The sequence below is a fragment of the Rhinatrema bivittatum genome, chromosome 12 (assembly GCF_901001135.1).
Source record: "Rhinatrema bivittatum chromosome 12, aRhiBiv1.1, whole genome shotgun sequence".
Classification (NCBI taxonomy): domain Eukaryota; kingdom Metazoa; phylum Chordata; class Amphibia; order Gymnophiona; family Rhinatrematidae; genus Rhinatrema; species Rhinatrema bivittatum.
The window spans coordinates 9462381-9482730 of NC_042626.1; the positions used below are offsets into that span (position 1 = coordinate 9462381).

The following is a 20350-nucleotide window of genomic DNA, read 5'->3' on the forward strand; positions in this document are numbered from 1 at the left end:
TGGAAACAGGATGCTGGGTTTGATGGACCCTTGGTCTGATCCAGTATGGCATGTTCTTATGTTTTAACTACCTGGCTAGCTCCCGGAACCATGAATTTCATTTAGAGGCACGATTAATACATGAAAAAGAAAAATTAAGTTTTCATTAAGAACCATACAATATACTAAAATAAAACACCATGAAGACAACCCAAGACCTGACAAACCTCCAAACTGTGTTACAAGTGACCCATTAGAGCAACCAAGACTTAGGTGACCTCTCCATAAAACCAAATGTTGTGCAAGAAAGGAATTTATGGTCTGGTTACATATTTAGATAGTTAGGCGCTGCCAAAAGTTGTGTTAATTCCAGACTACTCACCTCATGCAAACTCTCAGAACAAAGCACCCTTACTAGGAAAGAAAACCTAAGCCTTGAGCAGCAATGGATAATCTTTCTTCCTGAAAAGTTGAAGAGATTGGGCCATGCTACAAGACAGCAATCCACCCATCTAAACGATGAACAGACAGCAGGCTTTTTTTTTTTTGCCAAGTGTAGTTGCCTCTGCAAAATATTAAAACAATTCAGCTAAGTTCCCAGAAATTACGTTACCTTCCTGAAAACTCTTACCAGTACAAAATTAATTGGAACTAATATTATGATAGACCTTTGGCTAGCTGTCAGCTGGCCAGTGGGGTACACGTTCCAGAACTTGTATAACCCTAAAGCTAACTGTGCCAGTTTCCATCTGGGACCCCACTTCCCTCTATCAGGGCTTTTGTACAGGTGCGAGATTCTGGCCTACAGAATTCATACCACCAGTCCCCCAATGTGCAGATTGCACGCAGATGAATTACAGATCTTCTCACGGAGCCAGTACTGGAAGCTACGGGCAACAGAAAAAGCTCAGTGAGAGAAGTGTATCGACTAATTGCATGTATTTTTCTGTATAATGGCTAAGAGTGAAAAACATCGAAGCGCTAAAATGGCAACAGCCTCCTCGCCTTAGAACTCCCATACCACTGCCATCATCCTGCAAGCATTTGGTTTCATCTGCACAAGGGCTAGAGCCATCGGCTCTCCAGAGAGCAGAGTTCTTCCTTCTCATTGCAAAAGCCCAATAACTGCTACCAGCCCATACATCTCCAACACAGCGGCATGGTTCCTCACCATTGTCAAGCATCAGAGGATAACAAAAAGGTACAGCCCCAACATTTTTAAATTCATTCTTTTTTTTTTTGTTTCGGGGGTGTCTTGTTTTTATTCTGTTTAATGTTTTTTTTTTTTGTTTGCCATGCTAAAAAAGAAAAAAACTAAATAAGAAATACCACCTTCCACATAAGCGCCTCTGGTTTGCCTGGCTAGGCCTTCCCAAGCCAACAAACAGCCCGGGTCTGGTGCCCTGGTCCCAGTGTTTGAAAAATGAGGCCATGCAACTGGAGGATGGTGTCTAAGTGATGTCATTTTGGCGCCTTCCATATGTGCGGTCTGCACCATTTTCCAGGTATTTTCGTACGCGGCTATTTTCGGTTCGTTCCATTTGGAACAAACCAGAAATGGCTTCGTTTATTGCATTTGTTACAAACCAGTGTTCATCCTTTCTAAATTCAAATTTCCTTCCGGCTAGGCTCTTTTGAGGTGGTCCATGAATTCTTGCCACCCATCACCAAAGTGCAAAAGACAGACTGCTGCAGTCACACCACATAAATGTTTACTGTTAGTTTATTGAAATTTGACCCAGCACTATGAGCTAATCATGAACACTAGGTACTTAAAAAATACATCTTTGTTTACAATGTCACAACTCATCACAGTACAGTAAAATGACCAACAAAAATACTCCAGTGGCATTGGGAAGTGGGGGGAGGGATGGAAAAAGGTGTTTCCTCATCACCACCACCCCCTTCCCAGCAAGAATACAGCCTGGCTTAATTCCTGTAAAAGGAGCAAATAGGTAGTCAGAAAATATTATGTAAGCTTGCTCCAAGGCACCATATATATGGATGCCTCCTCAAGCAACACTGCCCTACAGCAGGATCGATGGCGAGGGAAGATACAGGTCTGAAACACAATGACTGGTCAGGGACACAAAATACAGCAAGAAGCTTGTGTCTTCAGAGCTAAAAACTACATACAAAACCCCCAGACTAAAAGTTTTTAAAAAAACAGGTTTGTATAGGTGTGTGTGGTTTTTGTTTGTTTTTTTTTTTGGGGGGGTGGGGGAAAGAGTTTGTAAGATCCGCTCTTCCCCCACCCTCTCAGTCTGCATAACTGTGGCTGAGGTATGAATGGCGTCTTCCCTGGGCGACAGTGATACGGGTCAAGCACCAGAAGCACACGCCTCACCTGCGTGGATGCACTTATCCAGAGTCAGAAAGCGCGTCGACATCCTAACCTAGCTAAAATATGCTGCCCAAGCCGAGAACTATTAAAGAGAGAGACACGAAACACAAAACATCAAATCGATATTTTCAAATCTTTGTTTCCTTCATGAAATATCCACGCTATGCTTTTAATTTACATGCACCATGAAAAGCCTTTCTAATGATCCCGTCGGTGCTTAAAGCCACCAACGATCCCAATCTCATTACCCCCGCCTCCCGGGCAGGCGAGATGAATATGCAGAGATTTTAAAAACACTCTTTCAAAATTAGTCACACCCACCACTATTAATGTGACAGAAAACAAAATAAGGTTTTGGGAGGGGGGGGGGGCAGGGAATCTCGTGTAGTGTTACTAACTGGGGAAAAAAACGAAAAGAGCCAAGCTCTGGGAAATCTTTAAAATTGAAACGGGGGGGGGGGGGGGGGAAGAATTGACAAAAAAAAATTTCCAAACAATAAAAATTAAAAAGATACAAAGAAAAAATGTAGGAGGGCAATAAATAAAGAGATTAAATAAAAGGAAGGGGTGGGAACAGAGTCAAAAGAGAAATGTCTTTATTTCGAGGACCCCTGCTGCCACAAGTGACCCTGGGGCCCAGAATGGCACCTCAGAACATTCCAGAAGCCCCATCAGGTCCCAGCTTCCTTTACAAGACATCATCCATCTATACATATCTATGATTTCCTACTGTATTGATCATATTGCAGAAGGTGCATCCCCTGTCCATTTCAACACGGCTAACCAGTCCCTTCTCAAGGTCTGGAGTCCACGTCATTACCCGGGCCACCAGCTGACGGACCCGGACCCAAGCATGAGAGAAATACTGTAATGTCCAGATAAATGCAACCCCTGGCTTTCTGATTTACTGGCCACTGCGACACGGTTACGATACCCCAAAATGTTACCCCATCAGTCCGCTGCTCCTGGCAGCTTTCAGCATCCAAAATCACTGAACAGCATTTTGTTCAAGGCTGTAGAAGCCGCCTGAGCCAGGGACTTCACCCACTTGCCAGATCTGTGGTTAGGAAGGAAAATTTCCACTGCTGCAGAACTGGCAGCAGAGGTTCAATGTTCGTGCATCCTTTTCTGAGAGTAAAGTCTACTCCAGCAAGTCGACCAGTCCAACAGTAGGATTATTATTAATGTTTGTTGGTTTTTTTAAACACATCTGCACAACAAATGGTCTCTTAGGGTAGGACATGAAACCAGCAGAAAGTTCAAACCAGGAACTGAATAAAAAAAACCTCCTTGCAACATAGAAAACTTGGAGCTCCTGGAGGGCACCGATATACTGATTGTTGGTAACAAGAAACACACAAGTCACAGGTGTAGTAAACAGTTTAGTTCTTCCCGAGCAAGTTTTAGGAGTCAAGAAACCCAGGAATGCCATGTTTATATGAATCCTCCAAGGATTTCCCGTTTCACACCAGCAATTCCTTTAAAATTACCTAGAACAGCAGCTAATTTCATGAAAATCTGGGACTTTTCATTGCAATCTGCCAGCAACCAAAGAGAAAGTCAATTTGTTCATTGCAATTAATCTAAACAGCACACAGATGATTAATACTGGAATGTACTTTAATGGAGGTGTGTTCTGATTGGCTCTTTTAAATCACATCAACACTGCTCTTAGAGACCTCAGAAGGGTCTGAAAAAAAAACAAAACACTCATCTCTTTCTCCACCCCAGTTATCACTCATTCCTCCTTTATAACACATCCTTGGTTGTAGCCCAAAACCTACCAATAGATTCTAATCCATAGTTTGGAAGCCATGAGGGTAGGGGACAAGGCAGTGAATGCAAACATCGGCAACATCTATGGGACTGGTGAGCTTGACCTCTTCTCCCCCAATGCCAATCTGCAACTTGGACAAACTGCAGTACAGCAGACATCCTCATTCATCCATCACATAACTCGAGTCAACACTGGTAGTCCAGATCATCTACCCCAGAGGTAGCTGTGCACAAAATAGTCTAAATTGTCAAACATGCTGAATTAAAAAGGCATTACACAAATTCAAGCTATTACAAATGGAAAACATTTATAAAAAAAGAGTTAACCTGTCACTATCTGCTCTTTCCAGCAAGGGAAAACGCTTTAACGAGCCAAATGCGCAGTCAAGTACATCAGACCAAATCAACTCAGGATGAGTCTGCAATTGCCGACCTTCACTAAACCAACTCTACCACTCATATTTCTCTTCCCATAGGAAAAACCAGAGTTTGCCTATTAAATGGTCGTGAAGGAGAATGTGCCGCTATTCTGTACAGCAGTGTTTTCCAACTCGACTCTGGAGCTTTTTATCTCTTGAATATGCTTCTAACGTGGTAGGATGCTGCCAGAGAATTACAAGGGCACAGTCCAGAATCCGTCATGGGTTAGACCATAAGAGGTCAATACCAAAAGGAAGCACCCCACAGACAATTCAATGAGGTTATACCTCAAATACAGAATCCCCCTCCCAGTTACAACTGTACTACAGCCGTTTGCTCAATGTTGTCATTCTCCACTAAATGCATCCGAATTTAACAAAAAACATCAATAGTGAACATCAAAACTGGATTTTCTCACATGCCGAAAAGGGTGACTAGAGTAAGACTCCCACACATGTCCTGATACCCCCCCCCCCCCCGTCAGTCACATGTTCAGAATATTCACAGTGAATATGCATGAGGTACACTTTGCATTCAATGGGAGACCCAGTATATGCAAAGTGATCTTAAATAGCCAACTGAATGTGGTGGCACCAGGAGAGGTTTTGGAAGCCCTGGCCAAGAGTATCCCAGATGATAAAAAAAAACATCTGCCATCCAGGCAGTGCCATTGGCTACACACGTGTAATAAGTTAGTTAGTTGGTTACATTTTGATTTTATAGATCGCCTTTCTATAATATAATCAAGGCAATGTGTTCTACGGTCTACATAAAACATGGGTTAATTACAAGAAAAAGGGAACACTGAATAATTTATTGTTCAGAACAGCAGGTGGGCCAGAGATCTCTGTCCAAGGGCTCATCAAATGTTCTAATCTTCGTAATCTTTCAACAACGTTGCTGTAGACATTTTGGGGGTGTGGGTGCATGTGTTCTCACCCTATCACTATAAACCACGCAACTACCTACTCGATATGGAGAGGGGATAGGGGGAAAAATGAAGAAGCTGTCCTGATTTGGAAGTGTTGCATTTTAAATAAAAACGTAATCTTTAATTTTTTGCATCCACAAAAAACAAACAAAACAAAAAAAAAACCCCCACTACACACATTGATACGTGTGGAGTTTTATACCTGGATTTTGGGACTCGTGGGACCTTCCACACTCCCCCCCCCCCACCCCCGCATGCCAGAAAAATGCCCTGCGGCTTTCTGCACCACCATCTAGTGCTACCTAATGAAAGACGAGACAACTCTTCTGAGGGCAATGAAATGAATTCTGGACGCTCCCGTCTCGTGACTCCCCACCCCGCGCCTGTCACAGAGGCTTCAAAGAGAAAGACGCGCACGCAGTCGCCAAAGCTGAAGAATAGTGGCACCACCGGAGAGAACGTAATGTCCCACTACACAAAGCCCTACAGCAGGGCGGCCCAATACCTTCTTCTGGCTGTCAGCGGCTTTCACTAGTAAAAGTATTTTTGAAAGACACGCTAATACAAATTTTCTTTTTACATAACTCAAAATAATAAAAATCTTTCATTCAAGTGAGCAACAGTCAAACCTGAATGTTTAAGTTGTGCCTAAATATGCCCGGTCAACATCCACACGAACACACCCACTACTGCGGCCCAGTTTCTCATCACTTGCTTTAGTTTTGCAATTAAAATCCTCAGCATCCAGGGGAGGGACGAGCAATAATGGTGGGAAGTGGCCAAGCAGCTCCAGCTCCCCACTGCCCCCCCCCCCCCCCCCCCCCCCCCGTTACCTTCACCATAAGGAAGTGCCGAGGAACTCGATTTCAGCCAAACCATCCCAGCATGGCCCTAAAATAAAAATGTTAATGAGCTAAAAGAGGAACAGGAGCATAATAAGGCAGAGATACCAACTTGTCAGGCATAATGACGTTAAAAGCTTAGGGGACCTCTAATTCAGGCTTCAGGAAGAAAAAAAAGAGCCCAGAAGCTTTGCCCACTTCAAACATTCACCAGACGCCTTCCTTCCTTCCATATTGTACTTCTAAAAATTTACCACTTTTGTTTTTAAGAAAATAAAACCCACAGAGAAGCGGAGAATGCAGCAAAAAAACACTGGAAGGGGAAGAGAATCCCGGCTAAGGCACAGATTAGAAGAATCAAACCATGGGAATAAGCCCCCTCCAAAACTAAAATTAAATAATAAAAATAAGGGGATAATGAGGTTTTGTTACTTCTGGTGAAGGGAACTAAAATGAGAAGTAAAATGGGATTCAGTTTGGGGGAAGGTGGAGGAGGTGCGGCAGGAAACGCGTCCTGCTCAATACTATGACTGTTAAAAGGACTGTCCTAGAGAGGCTGCGCACGCACACACACACACACACACACACACACGTGCTCCTGGGGTGCTGTTACACTTCATCGCATCCCCAAATTCGACATTTTTTTTTGTTTTAAGCCCTCCCTCCCCATCCAGAGTCTCATATTTGACTTTCTTCCTCTTTCACGCCATCTTCCGCAGCCTTCAGAGGCACCACGGCAGCGTCGCTCTTCAGCTGGTCCTGCTTGTCCTCCTGCACCCTGTTGGCGCCTTCCTCGTTCTGTTGGCTCTTCTTCCTCTCCTCTTCCTTCAGCTCTCGTGCAGTGAGCCGGTAGTTTATACCCATGCCGATGAAGAGGTAGACGCCAGCGATGAGCAGGATAATGCCGCACCCCATGTAAGTGTACTTGTAGTCTCCGTACACATCATTCAGCCTACCTAGAACAGCAAAGAAAGCTCATCACACGGGTACAAGAACGGGCAGCCCATCTCTCCCCTGCCCTATCCAACACTCATCACATGGGAATAAAAAAAGACTAGCGTCCCTTTCACATTTCCATCAGCAGAGGCAGTCACACAATAAGCTTGGGGAGAAAGCTGTGTTCAAAAAAACAACGACACATTGCAATTCGTTTCAGTCTACAAGGACGCTGCACTATTCCATGCCCCCCCCCCCCCCTACAACCCCCAAGATCCAGATTTTGTTGGTATTGAAGGAAAGTACTGGCAAAAGTACCAAATAAGGGGCCAATTATATAGGGATCAATTTTTTTTTTTACTGATACATTTAGGAAGATTTTCAGCCCAACTTAGTGACCTAAATTTAGACCTCCAATTTATTTTCTGAGATTTAGTTCCAAAGTTATGTTCCTGGTGCTAATAATCAGTGATAAATCTAACTTTTCCCCTCTGACTTAATTCCATCCCCACTACCACCCACTTCTGATTTCAAGTGTTCAGCTCAAGCCAGTTTTCAAAAGGGCCCAATTCAGGAGCTTAATTCCCAAATAAATGAGCAAAATCCATTTCACACTGTTCAGCGATTGCCTCTGGCAGAACCATTTTTCTGAGAGCCTTCTAGGAACGCCAAATATATTCACATTTCGTTGTCCGTGACTCTTGTACACCATGCATTCAATTTTGGGTAAAGCCTCTCCTCATGAAGCACACAAAATGTTTGCTGTTAGCAGATTTAGGGACTCCTACAGTCCCTTTCTAAAGTCAAAGCAAAAAGCAGACTATAAAGAGGGCGGGACCAGTCTCTGGAGTAGAGTCAGGCAGGTTAAGGTGACCTTCAGGTAGGAAGGCTTCAGCCCTGTCCTCCATCCATTCGTTTACAACTCATGCACCTAAAATTCAAGGTGATTTTCTGTCCGGGCCTGGAGCTTTACAGCCACAGTGAACACGAGTTAGCTTACACTAAAGGGGCCCCCCTGCTACTGGTGGGAGGCAGAAAACCAAGCAGAGCATGTCCCAAGGAGATGGGACGCAACCCGTTGGGCTTTTTCTTCTTCATTTGACCGTTTTTGGCACGGGAGCTCCCACTTTCAGTTGGTTGCCATTTTATGATCTACGTGGGAGGGGGTTACAGATGCACAATTCCAAGCTTTGTGGGACAAAGGGGACAGAAGATCAGCAGTTCCAAAAGCCTGTATCTGAATTAAAGGTATCACTGACAAACAACTACTTGATGTAGGTCATTTAATAGTAAAGCTAATTTGGCGTCCCCATGCGACAGACTGAATCTTGATTTTAGCAAAGACTCCAGAATACCCCTCATCGGGACATAACTTACCTTTATGGACATATACTGGGCTACTGGAGGGCTCCAGTGGCTATAAATGGACCGAGTTAGGGGGGGGCATGGGGGATGTCGACAGACTGTCCTGAGGGAAATGAGAAGACAGGTTGGCCTCCCTGGGCTTCCAACAAAGATGTTACTGTGCATCAACAATAAACATGGAAAAATGGTAACAAATAAGCTCACCATACCTAGAAGAGGTGGACCCAACAGCACTGGGCAACATTCCACAATGGTCACCAGGCCAACAGCACTAGAGAACCTGTGTGCACCGACAAGGTCCATCAATGTTTCGAACAACACAGAACTCAGCCACCCAAAAGCAAACCCAAAGAACCCAGCGTAGATGCAGAAGCCCGCATAGGTGGTGGATAAAGGTGCCATGAGATGGCACAGTCCGTTGTAGACAACAGAGACAGCAAAATAATACTGAATCCTTGGCCTCACCCACTTGGTGTTGGCAACCAGTCCCATGGATGGTCTTGCCACCATGTCTACAAATGCTAGAATGGAGAGCAGGAAGGCAGATGATTCACTCGAATAGTGCTTGCTCTTGGCATAATTACTAAGAAAGACAAGCGGGGCAAAAAGCCCAAAAAACATTAGCATATGGCCAGAGAGATAGAGTAAGAAGCCTCTGTGAGTGAACAGGGTGAAATCCAAGAATTTGTTGATTGTTTGGAAAACTGTTGGCTTGGTCTTTGGCTTTCCTGCAAGAAGATCCAGGTTGGCATCTCCGCCCCCTTCATCTTTTGCTGATTTCTTGCCTGCTTCTTCCATGGTGACTTTGGACAATTCCTTATTCTCAGTTCCGGCCTTGGGACCTATAGGCCGCATCAGAGATCCAGCCACACAACAGTTCAGCAGAAGGCCACCCAAGATTAAGAAACTGCCCCTCCAGCCAAAAATGCTGTAGAACTTTTGGTTCAAGGGCGCCAGTGTGGACAGGAAGACGGGGCTCCCTGCCATGGCAAGTCCGTTGGCCAGTGGCCGCTTCTTGTAGAAATATCGACCAATCATGGTCAAGGCTGGATTCAAGTTAAAGGCAAGTCCAAGACCTTCGGCAACAAAAAAAGAGAAAGGAAAAGAAGCTATTAAAAAAATGGGTGGGGAGGGCAAACATACAAAATGATATTTGGACACACAATTCACAAATACTGAAGCTATTCTACTTGATTGTACTTAGTGAAAAACTGGTCATAGTATAAAACGGAACCATTGTTCTTCCCCAGGAGGTTGCTATCTGCGGCTATCGGGGAACAAGCATCCCCCCGGTGGGCCGGTTGCTCTGGTCACGTGGTCTGTCGGGCACAACAGTGACAGGGCCACGCTTGGCAGACCACGTGGTATCTCCTGGGCCGGCCTGGGCGGCAAATCCCCGGGCCGGTCGTCATCAGGAATCCACCCCTGCAATTAACATTCTAGAAAGAGTTGGTTTTTTTGGTTTTGCTTTGTTTGTCAGAGCTGTAGCTTACTGCTTGGCAAATTCCCAGTCATTTGTGCTGAAAGACAGTTACATGGATACAACAGTAAATATTCAGAGTCTACCCCTGCCCCCTAGACCACTTCAGGCTCATCCCTCGCTTCCCCACCACTAAAGCACAGCTGGAAAAACAAGAAGGAAGCGCCAGGTCCTCCAGTTGCCTAAAATTTGCAGCCTGCCATCTGCTATTAGGCCCAGGCTGGGCACGGCCACAAAGTCCAACCCTGGGCCGGCTGAAGGGACTACCAGTGGGCCCAAGCCACAGAAGGCAGCAAGAGGGAGCAAGAAAGGCAGGGTGGGGAGACAGAGAGAGAAAATAACCCCATGGCACCTGCGGAAGGACTGTGGTTCCAGCCCAGAGTTGTGTTTAATACCCTCAGGGGAGAGGCAGTTACTGTCATTCTGGAGGGCGACACCTGTTGGCTGTGTTCAGAGTCCACGTGACAGAATTTTGGAAGGAGCTGTGGTGCATGGCTCTCGGACTTAGGCCTGTGGCTGCAATGGCCGTACGAGGAACAGTGGGAGGGAGAAAGTCTATTAAAATACCCAGGTAATTCTGAAGCACCTGGAGACCCCACAGGAGCAGGAGGAATAAATAAATAAAGCCCAGTTCCTAAAAATGTTGGTTTGCGCTGGCTTCTGATAACTTCTACTTCCTGGGAAGGCAGTGCCATGCATCTACATCTCTTTCTGTGACGGGCCCGTGCCAAACCTCACCCCTTTTAGCCTCATTACTGTGATCTCTTGTCCCTGACCCTGCTTTCAATAAAAATAAAACAAAGGTTTTGCTTAATATCTTTGGGGCACCTGTATGTCTCCATCATAGCCCCCTTTCTCTCCTCTAGCTACCCACACGCACTTAGCCCCCTAAGTCTAGCTTCACAGGTTTTATGGTGCAGATTCTGCTTGTCCTCTCTCTGAACCCTACAAAAGAAAAATCCTGCAAAAGACCAAGCCAGAAAACGTTAACAACTCACCTCCAATGACTCCTATGCAAAAGTAGAGCTGGGACACGGTGTTGCAGAAGGAAGCGGCTATTAGCCCGCAGCCAGACAACACGCCGCCAAACATCATTATGGGCCGGCTGCCGTACTTGTTCACCAGGATGCTGCTCAGCGGCCCTGCAAGAAGAGGGCCACACATTCGGTCAAGGGTGGCCACCAAGGAATGCAACAAATAAAACACAAGAACTGTACCCGATTCACATCCCTCTCCACGCCTGCAGGCTGTCGCCGTCTTGTCACGCTAGGGGGGAAAAAAAAAAAATACAGAACGCCACACACATTTGTGCTGTCTTTTCGGGAGATTTCAGTGATCATAAGAACATAAGAACATGCCATACTGGGTCAGACCAAGGGTCCATCAAGCCCAGCATCCTGTTTCCAACAGAGGCCAATCCAGGCCATAAGAACCTGGCAAGTACCCAAAAACTAAGTCTAGTCCATGTAACCATTGCTAATGGCAGTGGCTATTCTGTAAGTGAACTTAATAGCAGGTAATGGACTTCTCCTCCAAGAACTTATCCAATCTTTTTTTAAACACAGCTTTACTAACTGCACGAACCACATTCTCTGGCAACAAATTCCAGAGTTTAATTGTGCGTTGAGTAAAAAAGAACTTTCTCCGATTAGTTTTAAATGTGCCCCATGCTAACTTCATGGAGTGCCCCCTAGTCTTTCTACTATCCGAAAGAGTAAATAACCGATTCACATCTACCCGTTCTAGACCTCTCATGATTTTAAACACCTCTATCATATCCCCCCTCAGTCGTCTCTTCTCCAAGCTGAAAAGTCCTAACCTCTTTAGTCTTTCCTCATATGGGAGCTGTTCCATTCCCCTTATCATTTTGGTAGCCCTTCTCTGTACCTTCTCCATCGCAATTATATCTTTTTTGAGATGCGGCGACCAGAATTGTACACAGTATTCAAGGTGCGGTCTCACCATGGAGCGATACAGAGGCATTATGACATTTTCCGTTTTATTCGTCATTCCTTTTCTAATAATTCCCAACATTCTGTTTGTTTTGTCTGCCGCAGCACACTGAGCCGACGATTGCAATGTGTTATCCACTATGACACCTAGATCTCTTTCTTGGGTTGTAGCACCTAATAGTCTGCCTTCCGTGTCCCACCAAACACTGTCCCTTAAAATAGGTTAACGGAACACAAAATCAAATCAGTTTCGCCAGGGGCCCGTCACGGCAGTGCTTCCCTACGTGTTTTGTAAGGACGACGGCAGAAAGCACCAGGTCGTTCGGAGACTCAGAACTCTGCCCGCTCTCTGCGCCGGCAGCCTCGCACGCACGCACATTTCCCCCGCTGCAAAAACACGGGAAACGCCTTGCACTGGCAATATTCTTAAAATAGCCTTGGATTTTTTTTTAATTGACGTTTTTTGCGGTAATGGGAATGAAATGAAACTGTAGCGGTCTTGGGCACAGCTCCGCAGTGAGAGAGGCTGAAGTTGTGCCTTGTATCAGGAAAGAGAAGTGGGGAGGGCCAGTGCCAGGGCAAAAAAAAACAAACAGGGCGCAGGCCGTCTCATCCGAGGGGCCCCTGCATGCCGCGTGTCAGGAATAAGGGGGGAGGGCCCCCCTTCGGTACATATTCCAAAGCCGTTTAGACGGACAACAGGAACGTTACCTGTGTAACTGGCCTAGCCGCATTTTTAAAACGCTGGCCCTGGGTAAGTCGGGGGCATTCCTGGGGCGGGAGGTAGGTGGTCCGGGGGGGGGGAGCAGAGTTAGCCGGTTATCTCCGATATTCAGAGATAGCCAGTTAACTAGCCGCTAACTCAGCAGCTGAATATTTACCCCAGTGGGTCTAGTTATGAATTTCCAGTAGATTATATATATATATATATATATCACCATTTAAACTTCTCCTCTGAAGCAGTTTCTCAAAGTGCATGCGAGTTTCCTACAGGCACAAGGTTCTTTACAGGGTGCAATAACCATTCAGACAGACAGACAGGAGTTCCCACCGAGAGGACGCTGGGATCCTGCTCTGGAGCCCACACAAGTCCCTATTCCCTGTAACGAGGCAATAAAGGTCTCCGATGCCTTCCTTGCAGACAGTAGGGGGAGGGGACACTGTGCATCCAAGGCAGTCCCCCTCCTGGCCTGGTACCAAGGAACTCCAAACACCCAAAAGCTGCAGAACGCCTGTCGGGGGGGGGGGGGGAAGAGAGCCCCATCTGCCTATTACTCTAAAGCACTTTAGAAGGCGACTGCCAGCAGCACTACAGCAGGTGGACAAGGAGAAAAAAAAACAAAACAAAACACAGGAGCTCTCCGCCTACATTGTGCTCATTCTCCTTTCTCTGAGGAGCCACACAAAACACGGTTTAATGCTTGGCAAAGAAAGTCTGTGCTCCTCCCTGACAGGCGCTCTGCTTCAGGACATCACCGGAGGACGGCTCGCCACATCGCCAGCTTGTCTGCCTATTGGCTCCTTTTGTGGGCGTGTTTAGGATTTTATTGCAAGATTTCCAGCTGTCCGTGCTGTATTCTTGCTGTGTGTGGATCAAGGTGAGGCCTACATGGGGCTCTGACCCTTCCACATTTCCTGCCCAGACCCCTCTGTGCTTCTCCGCACTGGGCGCATCCATCATCCTCTCCGTAAAGAAACGTGTTGCCCCTTTCTCTCTACCCTGTGACCCCTGTCCCAGAGCCTCCCCTCCTGTGCAGGTCGTTCTTGGGGCTACTTAAATGTCTCCATCCTAACTCATCCATGAAGACCATGTCTGGCACTGCCCTCTAGACAAAACTATTCGGTTTCAGTCCTTTCGAAGGTGCGGTCTCCAGAATTGCACCCCAGAGACGTACACAGGGGCAACCGCCTCCTCCCCCCCCCCCCCCCCCCGAGACATACACAGGGGCAACCGCCTCCTCCTCCCCCCCCTTGCTATCCCTCGCCCCGGGAATCCAAACAGCCCTCTGGCTTTTGCCACGGCCTTATCTACCTGTTTGGCCACCTTAAGGTCATGAGACACGATCATCGCCAGATCCCGTTCTTGTTTTGTACAAAGAACTTCATCCCCTGCACTAGACTGCTTTTTGGGGTTTTGTGACCCAAAGGCATGACATCTCAGCTGCCAGATTCTAGACCATTCCTCAAGCTTCACTAGATCTCTCCTCGTGTTTTCCACACTTTCTAGACAAATCTACTTTGGCACAGATTTTGATTATCACTTGTAGAAAGGCAAACCTGCAATATCGCTTAGGTTTACCTATATTAGTGAGACCCCAGTATGGGGCTCTGAGGAAGATCCACTCTTCAGCCATCCGTGCTGTATTCATGCATACCAGCGTGAGCCCTGCATGGGGTCCTGCTCAGGAGACCACACAGGTCCCTTCTCTCCCTGAGGAAGATCCGCTCTTCAGCCGTCCGTGCTGTATTCATGCTTTATGCGTACCAGAGTGAACCCTGCATGCGATCCTGCTCAGAAGACCTCACAGGTCCCTTCTCCCTGAGGAAGATCCGCTCTTCAGCCATTTGTGCTGTATTCATGCTTTACACGTACCAGCGTGAACCCTGCATGCGGTCCTACTCTGGAAACCACACAGGTCCCTCGTCCCTGAGGAAGATCCGCTCTTTAGCGTTCAGCTGTCCATGCTGTAAACATATCAGTGTGACCCTTGCAAGGGGCTCTCACGAGGATCCACTCTTCAGCCGTCCGTGCTGTATTCATGCCAATCCTCTTTCAGTGTGAGGTCTGCAGGAAGCTTTGAAGAGATCAGCACCCTCCCAATATATTCATAACGACAGGCAGGCTAAGCAGGAGAAGCTTCCGGAACTATCCCCCGCAGGAGATAAATTCAAACCAGAGGAAAGCTGGGAGGGGAGTCTGATTTTAGCTGCTGACAGGATCACCCAAAAATGGTTTATGCTCATATATTAAAAAAGAAAGAAAGAAACACAAGGTTCAGTCAAGTCTGAAAACCAGCGGTAGGGGTGGGATGACTCACAGTGTCCAGCTTGTGCTCTTTGTAAAATACTTTTGGTTTTGTTAATATTTAGCTCTGCGTGGCAGGCACATGGGGGAACACAGCCCTATCACAAGGCTCCCATTTGTTTATGTTAACAGCAGATTAATCCTTCCCGCCCCGCCACTGGGGAGGGGGGGAGGGGGAAAGCTACAGGATTAAGGTTCTCGCTGCAAGAATTCAGGATCCACCGAACAGACTGAAACCAAGGTGAGAGCAGAGTGGTTCCCTCCCTGCTTGACTCAGCATTTCGGAGGCTACAGTCCCCGTGGATGCTGGGCGAGTCACGTACTCCCACACGCCACCCTGCAACTCACCAGAACCACTCACCATGTCGCAACTCTGACAGGCAGGGAAACGTCAGTCACTAAACAAGCGTTTCCACTGAAGCGGTTTCTCAAGTGCATGAATCGAGGGGAGATTTTATTCTCTCTCTTTCACACTCTCCCCCCTCCCCGGACAGACGAGATGTGCAGTGCAAGTGAACCCTGCCAGCCCCCAGGGCGCCGCCTGCTTCCTGTCCAAGGCGCACACTCGGTACATGAGACAGCGGGGGGGGGCTGGAGCCACCACTGGAGCAAAAGCTGCCTTTCCTGGGCTCGAGTGTGCCACATCCGTGCCCCACCCAGGTCCAGCTGGCTTCAGGGTGACGGGGGTGGAATTTGAACCTGGAACCCTCACACTGCAGTCTGAGTCTCAAAGTTTGACAGGGACTGTGCTGAGGTTACTATAAAAATTAACATAAAGGCACGACAACTCATATCCGAGACATTAACCAGAACGGCAAATTCACGTTCACCACCTAACATTTGATTCTGCTTATTTATTTGGATTTGATTTGTATTCTGCTTTTCAGCGCTTCAACGTGGGTTACCTACAGTACAAAAATGTATTTCTTTCCACGTCCCGAGGCAACTGAAGGTTAAGTGATATGCCCAAGGTCAGAAGGAGTGCCTGTGGGATTTGAACCCTGGCTCGTAACCACTAGGCTACTCCTCCACTCCCTTTTGCCTGAAGCCCAAAGATGCCTAGGCTCCAATCCCAGCTCTACCCCTTACTTAACCTTGTGGGTTCAAATTAGAAAGAAGCTCCTTGGGGCAGGGACCTTGCACAGTACTTGTCACGAATCAAATGTAGAAAATTCTTTAGTTTTAAAAATAAATCCAAGAACATCTGAGCCTTAGAACTAAAATCCTTCCCTCCCCCTGCCTCCCTAGCAAACGTAGCAAGTCCATATACTGGATATTCAGCAGTGAATGAACATCCACTTAATTATTGACCAGGACAGTGTTTCTATTAACAGGCAGCAAGCTCATCCCAGTAAGGGGCACGTGGCCGGACATTTTCACCTGCTAAACATTGGCCAGTAGAGTCCAGTCAGAGTCAGGGGATCCGAGAAGTCTCCTTCCAAAACCACTCGAGCAAAACTTTCCTTCAGCCAGCTCGCACTGGTCAGTGGAAAAAATAAAAAAATTAGGCATCCAAAGAAGCCAGGAAAATGCAAAGCCCTCATGCACAGCACTGTGGCCATTTGTCTAGTCCTGCCTGTGGCATTCGTGGTCTGTTTTACAAATGTACACAGAGGGGCTGATGCAATAAAACGGGTGCTGGGCTGGCATTTAGTGCATTGCGCACTAGGGGGGGGTTTCTACATCAGGGGCAATAGCTAATAGCCTCGTCCCCATGGCACTTACATGCTGTTAGCTACGAGCTTCTTTCAATGTGCATTTTGGACGCAATAATCTTATTGCATCAGGAGTTATTCCAGCGTGTCCAGCCGCGCACTATATTACACTGCCCCAGAGGGTGTCAGCTGTTCAAACGGGTTAGCGAAAACGGAGGAGAAAGCAAAAGGTTTCTCTAACTGAAGGCAGAGAGTCGGTATCAGAAAAACATCTTTACAGAAAATAAAAGCCTTGTTATAGACTTCCATATCAAGCTTCTTAAATACTTGAAAGAGCCAAATAGTTTCACAGCTAAAAGAAAAAGGGCGAAGCAGAAACTTTAAATGGCAGTTTGTGAGACCTACTGGAGTCCCGAGAGAACAAAGTGGACATTGTCAGAAGCGAAGGCGCTCTCGGCCAAGGAAGCTTTAATATTCACGTCAGCCTGTGAAGTGCATGCAGGGAGCAAAGGGCCCTCCTGTGCACCACCAGGAAGTGCACGGAACGCGATCACCACTGCACAGCCAGCTCAGAAGAAAGCCAGGCCGAGGCTGCTCTTCACCGGCGCTGGGGGTGCGGAAGGGGGAAAATAGAGGTGCTGCTGGGGGAGGGGGGACTTACAGGAAGAAGGCTTTTGAGAAAGAGAGAGCGAGTTACCAGAAAACGAAGCTACGTACTCTTCACAGTTTTGGAATAAAAACATCCAGATAAGAAAATTATTAAAAACAAACATGAACGTTTTTTAAATGCATGCATAGAATCAACTGGGGGGGGGGGGGGGGAGGGGAGGTGGCAGGTCGAGCAATTCCTTTGTTTAAATTTCGACTGAAAATTCCTAATGGAGATGTTGTGGATGCTTTTACTTACAGCCACATTAATATTCAGTAAACATAGGAACCTAAGATATGGCATACTGGGTCAGACTGAGGGACCATCAAGCCCAGCATCCTGTTTCCATCAATCCAGGCTACAAGTACCTGGCAAGTACCCAGACACTAAGTCGATCCCATGCAGCTGATGCCAGTAATAGCAGTGGCTGTTCTCCAAGTCAACTTGATTAATAGCAGGTAATGGACTTCTCCTCCAAGAACTTGTCCAATCCTTTTTTAAACACAGCTATACTAACTGCACTAACCACATCCTCTGGCAACAAATTACAGAGCTTTATTGTGCGTTGAGTGAAAAAGAATTTTCTCCGATTAGTCTTAAATGTGCTTCTTGCTAACTTCATGGAATGCCCCCTAGTCCTTCTATTATCCAAAAGAGTAAATAACCTTCTCTCAGGACAAGCAGGATGTTAGTCCTCACATATGGGTGACATCACAGGATGGAGCCCAATCACGGAACACTTTTGTCAAAGTTACAAACTTCTAAACCCAGCTGACCTACTCAACTCATCCACTCCCATATTAAATCACTCACCACATGTTCGAGATCTAGGTATCATGCTAGACAATCAGCTCAATTTTAAAAAATTCATAAGCACAACCACCAAAGACTGTTTTTATAAGTTACAAGTCTTAAAAAAATTGAAGCCTCTTCTTTATTTCAACGATTTTCGGATGGTCCTACAAGCCATTATTCTATCAAAAGTCGACTATTGCAATTCGCTTCTCTTTGGCCTTCCATATTCATCCATCAAACCCCTCCAAATGCTACAGAACTCTGCAGCCAGAATCCTTACCAATACGAATAAAAGAGATCACATCACCCCCATTCTCAAGCTCCTCCACTGGCTGCCTATAAAGCAAAGGATCCTATATAAAGTACTCACCGTAATTCATAAATCCATTCACAATATCTCTCCTCTTCAATTATGTAACCACTACGCCCTCACTCCTCCTCTAGACCCATCAGAGGAGCATATAAAGGCACACTCTATGTACCTTCAACAAAATCCTCGCATCATAAACGTGCCATATCTACAGCAGGCCCCATTCAATGGAATGCGCTCCCACCAGACATTCGGCTTGAGTTCTGCCACTCTTCATTCAAAAAAAACTTAAACCTGGCTCTTTAGCCAAGCTTTCCAGGACCATGATCATCATTTTTTCCCCTCCAACCAGCAAGAACATATCTTCTTCACAAACCCCCATTTTCCATACCACTACCTACTTCGGTATCTAATCTCTTGCTGCAGGACACTTGAGACTTTCTCACTTATACGTTATAATTTTTATGCTCAATAAGACCTGTCAACTTAATTGTTTAAGTCTTTTTTTTTTTTTTTTCTCCTTTATCTTTTGGTCATCAATGTTACAACGTTATTGTTAAATTTTGAACTTATGTACACTGTTCCAAGTTTCATAACCTTGTTCTATGTAATGCCTTTTGGCAATTTTCATGTTCTGTTTCAATGTAAACCGATGTGATCTTTATTTCATATAGGAACACCGGTATATAAAAATCTAAAAATAAATAAATAAATCACAGGATGGAGCCCAATCACGGAACACTTTTGTCAAAGTTTCTAGAACTTTGACTGACACCCACTGTGCATGCCCAGCAATGCACTGACCCTGCATCCAGCAGGGTCCCCCTTCAGTCTTCTTTTTTTCTGCGCAGCAGTAGCCACGCAGGTTAAGGAGCTCTTAGAGATTCCTGACAGGAATTTTCCTCACGGAATTACTTCAAACTTTCATACCCCACAGGGGTCCCCCTCTTGAATTTTTACTTCTGCGGTACTCCGGTAAGATTTTTACCCGATTTCAGTCGATTCCCGAATTTGGCCCTCGCAGCCTACAGGCCGTCGACCGCACAGCGGCTCAATTTTTCAAAGGCCATGGCGTCAGGGTTCCGTCTGTGCCCATCATGTCCATAACAGACCCCCATAAAGACTGTGTAATGTGCCTAGGGTATGAGCATGATGTCCTGAATTACACCAAATATGCCTTGACACCAAAGGGTCGCAAAGCCAGAATGGAGAAGATGGAACTTCTCTTTCGTTCTCAGACTCAGACGCAGTCTATTGCTTCGACGTCGTCCGAACCGGCGCCGTCCACATCGCGCCAGCATCGAGCACCGGCCGGTGATCGTCCGGCATAGACGACTTCCCGGCCATCGACTACCTCTGCTCCCCCTCAGGACCGAGGGGATAGTAGAGAGAAGCACTGGCATCGATACCAAAAGCCTCAGACCATCGATGGAGGAAAATCATCGACCTTGCCATCGTCCAAGCCGCCATCGAAGAAGCCCCGTCCAGAAAAGGCATCGACCCTTTCTGAGACCGGGTCACCGAGGCAACCCTCACCTGGACAGATATTGGGAGCCGTGACTCCACCTTTAACGGTGGTCCCTCTGGCTATGCCTCTGCTCCTTCTCCCCTTCCGGAACCGGGGCTGACTGCTCCAGGTCTCCGAGAAGAGCTGGACCGGATGGTTCAGGAGGCCATCAATAAGGCGATGCAAAGGTTCCAGGTTCCTCCGATACTGACCCCGGTGCCAATTGCGGAACCGATCACCGATCCCATTCCAGCAGCGCTAGCACCGCTGCTCTCGAGAATGGAAGCACTTATGGCCGCTTTTCCACCGATGGACCCCGGGTCACCGATGGTGCCAGTGCCTTCTCCACTTGTTCTGTCATCGGGAGGAGAAACACAGTTCCGT

The 20350-nt window shown here is 46.6% G+C and overlaps 1 protein-coding gene across 7 annotated transcripts in view; it reads right to left on the bottom strand.

Annotated features, from left to right (window-relative positions):
• Positions 1–1684: 1684 nt before the first annotated feature.
• SLC16A1 (solute carrier family 16 member 1) overlaps positions 1685–20350 on the bottom strand; it is a 41590-nt gene continuing 22924 nt past the window's right edge. For 5 of the 7 annotated variants that reach the window (XM_029572600.1, XM_029572596.1, XM_029572597.1 and 2 more), the window contains 3 exons: positions 11072–11215; positions 8803–9669; positions 1685–7248 (listed from right to left, as the gene is read on the bottom strand). In XM_029572600.1, coding sequence (XP_029428460.1) covers positions 6971–7248; positions 8803–9669; positions 11072–11215 — 1289 coding nt within the window. In that variant the 3' untranslated portion in view covers positions 1685–6970. Of the gene's footprint in view, positions 7249–8802; positions 9670–11071; positions 11216–14324; positions 14539–15411; positions 15507–20350 lie in introns of those variants that run through there. The other 2 variants (XM_029572602.1, XM_029572601.1) reach the window with 2 other exon arrangements.